The sequence below is a fragment of the Megalobrama amblycephala genome, linkage group LG1 (genome assembly GCF_018812025.1).
Source record: "Megalobrama amblycephala isolate DHTTF-2021 linkage group LG1, ASM1881202v1, whole genome shotgun sequence".
NCBI lineage: Eukaryota > Metazoa > Chordata > Actinopteri > Cypriniformes > Xenocyprididae > Megalobrama > Megalobrama amblycephala.
In genome coordinates, this window is record NC_063044.1 from 45,174,696 (window position 1) to 45,185,124 (window position 10,429).

Consider the following 10,429-nt stretch of genomic DNA (forward strand, 5'->3'; position numbering starts at 1 on the left):
TTGAGTGAAGATTCAATGGCCCAATCATAAACAACTGCTTCATTCTTGATTCAGAATGAATCGTTTGAATAAATGACTCAGTGGCTCACTCATTAAGACGGTCACTTGCCGCCATGTACTGGCGCCATCAAAACATCTACTATTTTAATTTATCAAACGTAAGAATTTAAAAATAAAATATTAAACATAAATTTAATTAGATTGGGGGGGAAATGCCCTTTACCCCAGGGTAAAAAACATAAACATGCAGATTTAAATATGTCACTGCTGATAAAACACTGATGAGAATTGTGCTTGTTTCAGAATGAATTATATTTACAACACACAAAAAAATCCTTTTTTTTTTTTTTTCCAGGCACCATTTAGCTTTGCACACTACCAGCATCTATAGAATGATTTTGATCAGCATTTTAGTGTTCATTGCAACTTGTTATATTTTAGTTTGTCAATTGACACGATTTTGTAGTCTTCGCATACACATGCACCCCTGAAACCACAGAGCCCCCCCCCCTCATAACAAATCCCAATTTAACCCCGTGAACAACCATCACAAAACAAACAAACAATCATGGATCATCCAGGTAACCACACACAGTATTAAGAATCAAGGGTATGTAAACTTTTGAACGGGGTCATATTTATAAATTCAGCTATTTTTTTGTCTTGTGGACTTTATGTAAACATCTGTTATGTGAAATAGTTTATTCAGGACAGTACTAAATAAAAAAAATAACATGCAATTTTCATGATCCTTATTTTGTTAAAATGATTAAAATTTTTGCATATTCTGCTAGGGGTATGTAAATGGATGGATGAATGCATGGATTCTTCAAGCATTTTTACTGATCATCAGCTATCTGATTTATTAAAACTGCTCTATTTACACCAGTCACACAAATGTGTCTCCGCAAAACGAATATAAATCCAATCTTCATTCGGATATGCAAAATCTATATGCAAATTCAACAAAGTCCATGTCGATGAAGGCAACAGATCTGATCTGGATTTTATTTATTATCAGTTAATTTCAAGATCAAAGACTGCATTGGGAGAGAAAGCGGCATTAGCACTGGTAAGATAATTTAGTATCACTACTTTTGATGAAGATGATTGTGTGTTGAGCTTCAGGATGCAACTGTGGCACTGTCATATTTGGCTACTGGGTGCTGGTTACTTGCTGTCACACGTTTATTTATTTATTTTTTTATCATTTTAGGAGGACTAAAATTTACATGTGTGACTTCAACAACTAGATGCATTTACTCTTGTCCAGTTTCATTTGAAATGTGTCTCAGACCACCTCCTGAAGTGGTTTGAATGATTGGATTTAAATCTGCCTCGAAAGCGTTAAGATGGGCATTTACACCTGGTCTTTTCATGATTGGATAGCTATCCATCTGGTCAGAGAAAACGCACGAAGTGACCAGTGGCCAATTGCATAAACTTAGGCACTATATTAAGACTGTGTCTTAAGAACTAGTTTGACCAACTTGCAGTTAACCAAGGGGTAATCAATGTTATTTTTCCAATTCAAATTACACCAATCTACATTTTTATGTAATGGACTTTAAAAAATTAGGACCACTCTTCAAGAAAAACATTAGTGTCTTAACTATTAAGACTAGTCTAACTGGTTTATACAACTGGCCCCAGGTCTAAACAGGCTCATTTTCTACTCCTGTTCGCTATGAGGTCATTTAATTAAAAGTAAATTAAATTAAATGCTGTACTAATGTAAAGGTACATCTAGCAACTAACTAGTAGCCAGAAATAAACTCTAAATTCATACTAAAAACGTTTACAAATCCATGAGGGAACTGACATCTTCTGTCAAACACTGAACAATGCTGGAATCACCAATGTATATACCAATTTTTAAAGCCAAAAGCTCTTGCTGTCAGCCACTTGATTGTTCATAGCTACAGTCAATAGTGTCTTAAACTAATAAGCTATGATTTTATATCACAATAGGATTTTTGTACAAAACAAATGCAGGTACTGCATTTCAGTCAATTGACCAAAACTTCATTACAGAGCACAGAAGAGATTCCAGCCCAACCAATCACTGTCAAGCAGGAGACTGCAGTTGCTGTGACTGGAACTAATTGGCTTCTGGGTAGCTTTGTGTTTCCAATACAGAGGTGGAGCTTTACATAAAAGCTAACCAACACTTTCACAAAGGCGTATCACTCTCTGTTTGAAGAAGCAGATTCATTGTTTGTGTGAGAAAGCTCCACTATGTTACATGAACATGTGAAGTCAACACAGATTTTCATAAACACAGTGTGAACTTGCCCTATAGTCTTCATAATATAAGTGAAATGACTTACAATAATCAATCATGACCTGAAATAACCAACTATAAAAGACATGATAATACTCCAAGACTTTGCTTTTCCCACAGAGCAGCATCACACATATTCAGTGTCAAAAAGCTGTCATCGTTTACAGCATACATCTACGTGTTGCTTTCGGTGGCAAGAAGCCAAGTGATGAAGCTCACTGGCAGCTCATTCCTCTCTCTCCTATTGTGAAAGTGCAGTGATGTGGATGCACCCCGTGCTCATTCACCCCATCATTACAGGGGGCAGTGTTCAGCTGAGCAGGAGTGTGCTGCTGCCACACTGGAGAACAGGCAGAGGGGGGAAAAGGAGACGAGTGCCGAGACACAGCCTGGTGCTCAGAAGAGCGTCATGACGGCTGTGACTCTCTGCCTTGAGCCCCCGGGGTTATTACAATCCAAACATGCTCGCCGCAGACAGGCACGTAAGACAAAGAAATCTCAGTCGAGCTGTTGTGTGAGATGCTGTTGATAATGCCACAGTGGTGGAGGAGATAGAGAGCAGACCAGCACGATGTATCCTGAGGTGCAGCCACCTCAGTTTGTGGTATTCAAAGCAGAACATCGATGAGAAGCTCAGGTCGGCATATGAACGTTCACGCTTGCTTTTCAGACGATAATGTGAACCTGCCAAGCAAATCAAGTTCTCAATGGGAGAGTGTTTTTCTCACCACATGAAGCGGATGATACCACCCCCCCCCCCACACACACACCCCCCATTTCTCGATTCTAAAAATATTTCATGTTTACCACACAGCTTTGTCTAGAAGTTTTTAGCTCTTTAAAGACATTGTACTTACAAACCAACCCCAATAATGTTCATATAACTCTTATTTCATGCCCAAGCAGCATTCAACCTCTGAAACGCCCATTTACGAAGGGGAACACATCAAAATCACATTGCAAATCAAGTGAATATTCTGGGCTTTCAAAAAAAGAAAACATTTATCATTGATTGCAATAAAAACGTGATGTGATGCTCATCAGGATCAGTTGTGCTCCATTATATCATATGAAAGTCCCAGTATTTAACATTGGGACCCCTCTATGCTTCTGAAAAAGCCCGGCTCAGCCCAGTAATGAATTGCCATGCTGGTCTAGCTGGTGGACCAACAAAACCAAGCTGTTCTCCAATCTTATTGACCTAGGATAGTTTGGAAGCTTAAGAGGACATCAGCACCACATATTCTGGTCTTTTCAACAGCTTGAGTGAAATCGTAAACATGAAGCCATAATTGAAAGGTAGGGCAAGTGTTCTTCTTCTCATTAGAAAGTACATCCAACAACTTACGATCTCTCTTGCCTACCAGCCATGACAACATGGCAAGCAATAATGCAAACGCTTTTTTCTAAATAAAAATCAAGCAAGACCTACTTGCTTTCCCAGGTTTGGGCCTCTGCAGGAGCTTCTGCACCGTCATCAGGTCCTCAGTCTTCACCGCTTGAAGTAATTCCTGATCTTTCCCCATCGTTATTTATTTTACATCCAAAGCATCCTCTGAATGTGTGTGTGGTGTTGCCCGGAGATCTCCTCTGCGGATCCTCCCTCTTGCGATGGAGCTGCAGGGCGCGATGATGATGATGATGAGGATGATGATGCACACTGGCGGAAGGATGCTCGAATACTATAGAGCTGGTGCAGCTGGCTCCTATGAATCACAGATGTTCTTATTCCGATGTCGAGAAGATAATAATATAAGCAACACTGCGACTGACTTGCGATTAACGCATCGGTGATGGATCGAGTCTTCAGTCTGCGTTGTGATGGCCAAAAATGAACAGTTTGTTCTAGAAAACCATCATCAGATAAATCAGCTTCAATCACGTTTTGGTGGCGTGAGCGGACTTTATGCGATGCATACAGCTAAATCAATGTTCCTTTAAATTCCCACGAGCGTTTTTTCCTGGGATCCGTGAGGCTGTGCTGAAGACGCATCAGTCGGCGGTGCCATCGCTCCGTAGTGCTCGAACCGTTATTTTCTATGCTGCGATGGAAATACACAAGGAGCGCGCAATGTGCATTTCCCCAGCCGTGGATTGGGCTGACATTGCTGTGGTAAATGGCTCCGCTTCATCCAGAGGGCGGTCCCAAAGTGTAGGAACACCCCCCCCCCCCCCCCATTCCAGTGCTGACAGCCACATGCTACGAGTCTACATTCAGGCACTGCTGTATCATAAGACTGGGAACTTTGTTATGATCTTGTTTTGTAGCCTACCTTATGCCTAACTGCCAAAGATGGATTACAGCTGGACTCACCTGTGCACTGGATACCCATTTAACTTTACTCCTTTAAAACGAACTAGTATCTATTTTTAATTAGTAAATAGGCTAATCCATGTACTGAATTAGTCCCTACTTCATTTACTACTAGTAGTGTTGATAGTGGCAAGTAACTATTCCATTTTCTAAACATTGCTAAATTGTCACTAATAACAGATATTAACAAAATTGCAGTCATTATATGTCCCAAAAATGAAGCAAAAAACAAGTGACATAAGAAATGTTACTAACAATAGATACTAATTTCTCATAAACAGGTGCTAATATGCAAGTAGTAAATCTGAATAATTAATAAAGGAATGATTATTAGTAAGTAATAAAAAACTATTAGTGATGATACTGTAGGTCTCTATTGGATTAAAGGATTAGTTCAATTTCAAATGAAAATTAGCCCAAGTTTTACTCACCCTAAAGCCATCCTAGGTGTATATGACTTTCTTCTTTCTGATGAACATAATCGCATCCAAGCTTTCACATCCATCCATCCATCCATCCATAAACGTACTCCACACGGCTCCAGGGGTTAATAAAGGTCTTCTGAAGCGAAGCGATGTGTTTGCGTAAAAAAAATCCATATTTAACAAGTTATGAAGTAAAACATCTAGCTTCTAACAGATGCCCTTCCGTATTCAAATTAAGAAAAAAAGGTCAGTTAAGCTTTTTCCGTAAGTTGAATTGGGAAGGTGTAGGACATAGTGTAAGCTTTTTTGAACTACTCTTTCTTCATAATACTTCATAACTTGTTAAATATGAATATTTTTTTACACAAACGCATCGCTTCGCTTCAGAAGGCCTTTATTAACCCCCCAGAGCCGTGTGGAGTATGTTTATGATGGATGGATGTCTTCAGCTCATACTCAATGATCCTCGCTGACTGCCATTATAAAGCTTGGATGCGTCAGTATTTATTAATATTCCTCCGATTGTGATCATCAGAAAGAAAGAGTCATATACACCTAGGATGGCTTGATGGTGAGTAAAGCTTGGGGTGATTTTCACTTGAAAGCAAACTATTCCTTTAAGTAGGCTAGTATCTAATGAGTAAATACTAGAATCTAAAAAGTCGTAGTGAAATATATAAATCACTATTAGATAGATATAAAGAGTATTTCTGACCTGCATTGTCTTGTAGGATTGATGCCATTTTCCTTTGTTTTGTTTTTCTTACAAGTCAAAAGAATACACAGGGCATAAATTAACACTTGCAGTTTTGTTTTTCTTGCCTCTCAGACCCAGTAATGCTGTCAGCTCTTCAGTTTGAAGGAGCCTAAAGATTACAAAGTAGGGTGCAAAGAGTTTGGCTGCATGAAGCCTATACAAAACAAAACTGTTCCCTGAATGCCTGATCAGAGTTATTGTCTTAACTACATGGGGTTTCTTTCTGCGTCTGATATCCAAGTCAAAGCACAATCACCCTCTTTCAGAGCAGGATCCACAGACATGACTGTCATGTTCTATTCACAGCTACTTAACACTTGATTTACCACCTCACAAAACTGTACTAATATTGTAAGGTTTTTTTTTTAAATAAATTTTTGAAAACTGTTCACTGAAAGTTACTGACCTCGTCACCCAGTCTTTAAGTGGATAATTCACCCACCAGATCAGTTCTGTCAATCATTCTGTGGAACATAAAAGATGATACTTTGAGAAATGTGAAAGTGTTTGTTCGTTTGTTTGTCCATCAGTGGTTACCTAAACTGTTTGGTTTCCAATATTCTTCAAAATGGTGGAAATCAAAGACAAAATCTTCAAAATGATGGAAACCAAAATCAAACCGTGTTCCAAAGAGTAAAGTCATACATGTTTTGAACGACATGTAAGCGTATATGACGACAGGATTTGTCATTTTATTGTGTAAAAATAGCTTACTGTTCGAGCAAAACGTCTAAACAAGTCCATAATGTTTCATCTTCATAAGTGATCTCTGAAACATTCTTCGTGGGTCTGATTTGTACACCCAATTTGACTTAAACATAATAATAACGTTAATAATTATATTATCCCAGACTGTTCTGCAACACACTGCATTAGCAGAAAACTATTAGCAATAACACGAGATTTAAAACATGCCAGGACATTTAACATATTTTAAACGATGACAAACATATATGAAAAGCCATTCTGCAGCACTTGTGTTGTAACTCTCTAACATTAAGTTTCACCGATTCGCTATAATCATCATCATCACCAAACGTCTTCTGTATCTGCACATCCTCCATCCAGACATTACTGACCCTGTACTGTTGACTGTGATCCAGCGCCATCCAGTGTTACATAATAGAAAATCACTTCTCAAATGCCATATCACATCTTGCAGACCTCTAGTGTTCACAGCGCGCATTAAATTTCAGCTGTCAGTCTTTTTTTTTAGATAGAATGCAGTGAATGGGTGGAGACAGCTGCCTCTTGTGGCTCCCACACTATCTAAAGACCATGTAGGCCTATTGAACTTAAAACGTGAGAATATCGTGTGTTGTGTCACTAACAGTTCTGAAAGCTTTTAGAAATACTTTTCAGCACCAAATGAACAATTGAAATAATACTTTGAGCACTTAATTACAACACAAAACTGATGTGTTGGAAACAGAACAACCTGTGTTATTTCTTAACATCTATGTGTCTATATAAGGACAAAACATTTTGTGTTAACCATCTTAACACAAAGTGTGTTTAGATCTTTTACACACTAATGTGTTATAATCGCACTATTTGTGTTAGAAATGAGCCGTCTTTGAGACAATTTGACAAAAAAAATATGCAATGAAAAAAATTCACGGCTACATTTACTTTAAAAATAGTTAACATTCACTCAAATTCTCATACAGTTCTTTTACATTCATCTTTTTTTATTTACATTTATACTTTGAGCACATACAAGCAAAGGTGAGCTTCTTGCATATCACCCTGTCATCAACAACAACAAGTGTTGGAAGAGTCTTCCATTTACAGCTGCAAGAATGCAAAAAAAGACCCATTTGTTATGTATAAAGGCTATATAATAAGACAACTGTCAATAACTGTTTTCTCACATCCAGCTTTGCAAGAGGCTTGAGGAAAATGGTTTCAATATAGAGGAAAACTGCTTTAGGAGAAATATGCCAGCATCAAGCACTGTTAGTCATGCAGGCTATAGGTGAATTACATCACACAGGAGTGACATTTTACATTTGCCTAAAAAATAAATATGATGTTCATGTTACTTCGGAAGTGTGTGTATTGTGTGTGTTTTTGTGACATATCAGGACACAATTTGTATAATGACATGTGTATGACAAAGGTATTACAAGGAGAGGGTGACTTATGAGGACATTTCACCATGTCCCCATTTTTCAAAAGGCTTATAAATCATACAGAATGAGTTTTTTTGAGAAAGTAAAAGTGTGCACAGTTTCCTGTGATGGGTTTGATGTAGGGTTGGTGTAGGGTGATAGAAAATACAGTTTGTACAGTATAAAAACCATTACACCTATGGAATGTACCCACAATTCACAAAAACAAACCTGTGTGTGTGTGTGTGTGTGTGTGTGTGTGTGTGTGTGTGTGTGTGTGTGTGTGTGTGTGTGTGTGTGTAAAATATACATATAAAAAATGATGGGTTTGTTTATGCAATCATTGAGCTGATGAAATAGGAGCCCACATGAAAAAATACTATAGTAATTTATGTAAATACTATAGTGTTTTGAACCATGTTATAGTAAAGTACTTGAATTAATTTGTTGTGGTACAACCCGAATTCCGGAAATGTTGGGAAGTTTTTAAAATTTGAATAAAATGAAAACTAAAAGACTTTCAAAACACATGAGCCAATATTTTATTCACAATAGAACATAGATAACATAACAAACGTTTAAATGGAGAAATCTTATACTTTTATCTACTAAATAAGCTCATTTCAAATTTGATGCCTGTTACAGGTCTCAAAAAAGTTGGCACGGGGGGCAACAAATGAAAATTTTAAAGGATTCAGCTGGGAGAACATATAGCAACTAATTCAGTTAATTGATATCAGGTCTATAACATGATTAGCTATAAAAGGGATGTCTTAGAGAGGTCTCTCAGAAGTAAAGATGGATAATAAAAGAGTGAAAGAGTGCATAAAAAGATTGTGGAATACTTTAAAAACAATGTTCCTCAACATCAGATTTCAAAGGCTTTGCAAATCTCATCATCTGCAGTGCATAACGTCATCAAAAGATTCAGAGAAACTGGAGAAATGTCTGTGCGTAAGGGACAAGGCCGAAGACCTTTATTGGATGCCCGTGGTCTTCGGCTCTCAGACGACACTGCATCACTCATCGGCATGATTGTGTCAATGACATTACTAAATGGGCCCAGGAATACTTCCAGAAACCACTGTCTGTAAACACACTCCGCCGTGCCATCTGCAGATGCCAACTAAAGCTCTATCATGCAAAAAGGAAGCCATATGTGAACATGGTCCAGAAGTGCCTTCGTGTCCTGTGGGCCAAGGCTCATTTAAAATGGACTGTTTCAAAGTGAAAAGTGTTCTATGGTCAGATGAGTCCAAATTTGACATTCTTGTTGGAAATCACGGACGCCGTGTCCTCCGGGCTAAAGAGGAGGAAGACCTTCCAGCGTGTCATCAGTGCTCAGTTCAAAAGCCAGTATCTCTGATGGTATGGGGCTGCATAAGTGCATACGGTAATGGGCAGCTTGCATGTTTTGGAAGGCACTATGAATGCTGAAAGGTATATAAAGGTGTTAGAGCAACATATGCTCCCCTCCAGATGACATCTATTTCAGGGAAGGCCTTGTGTATTTCAGCAGGACAGTGCAAAACCACATACTGCAGCTATTACAACAGCATGGCTTCGTCGTAGAAGAGTCTGGGTGCTGAATTGCCTGCCTGCAGTCCAGATCTTTCACCTTTGAAGAACATTTATATCAGGCAAGAATGGGACCAAATTCCAACACCAAAACTCCAGAAACTCATAACCTCGATGTCCTGACATCTTCAAACTGTTTTGAAAAGAAGAGATGGTACACCATGGTAAACATGCCCCTGTCCCAACTATTTTGAGACCTGTAGCAGGCATCAAATTTGAAATGAGCTCATTTTGTGCATAAAATTGTAAAATTTCTCTGTTTAAACATTTATGTTATCTATGTTCTATCGTGAATAAAATATTGGCTCATGTGATTTGAAAGTCTTTTAGTTTTCATTTTATTCAAATTTAAAAAACGTCCCACAACATTTACGGAATTCGGGTTGTAATTCTATAGTTGTTGTGGTAATATAACAACTATAGTAATGTAAACAAATTACTTTACCAAATACTGTACTAAGTTTTCTACAACTGAAGACTTCAGATGCAAAAGCCTCTAAGTGCCGTCTGAAATTTTCTTCTAAAATAAGCATTTTTATCAAGCTTGTATGTTTATGTTCAGTTATTTCACTTTAATGGCAATGAAAAGAACCTATTAAAGGGTTAGTTCACCCAAAAATGAAAATTCTGTCATTTATTACTCACCCTCATGCCGTTCCACACCCATAAGACCTTCATTAATCTTCAGAACACAAATTAAGATATTTTAGCTGAAATCCGATGGCTCAGTGAGGCCTTCATAGCCAGCAATGAATTTATTCTCAAGTCATTAATGTACTAAAAACATATTTAAATCAGTTCATGCGAGTACAGTGGTTCAATATTAATATTATAAAGTGACGAGAATATTTTTTGTGCGGCAAAAAAAAAAAAAAAGCCACTTATCCAGTGATGGCCGATTTCAAAACACTGCTTCATGAAGCTTTGGAGCGTTATGAATCTTTTGTGTCAAATCAT

The 10,429-nt window shown here is 37.9% G+C and overlaps 1 protein-coding gene across 10 annotated transcripts in view; it reads right to left on the reverse strand.

Moving 5' to 3' along the window:
* caskin1 (CASK interacting protein 1) overlaps positions 1-4,432 on the reverse strand; it is a 101,625-nt gene extending 97,193 nt beyond the window's left edge. For 7 of the 10 annotated variants that reach the window (XM_048195471.1, XM_048195463.1, XM_048195487.1 and 4 more), the window contains exon 1: positions 3,717-4,431. In XM_048195471.1, the coding sequence (XP_048051428.1) occupies positions 3,717-3,810 (94 nt within the window). In that variant the 5' untranslated portion in view covers positions 3,811-4,431. Of the gene's footprint in view, positions 1-3,716 lie in introns of all 10 variants that reach the window. The other 3 variants (XM_048195491.1, XM_048195494.1, XM_048195506.1) reach the window with 2 other exon arrangements.
* Between the last annotated feature and the right edge of the window lie 5,997 nt (positions 4,433-10,429).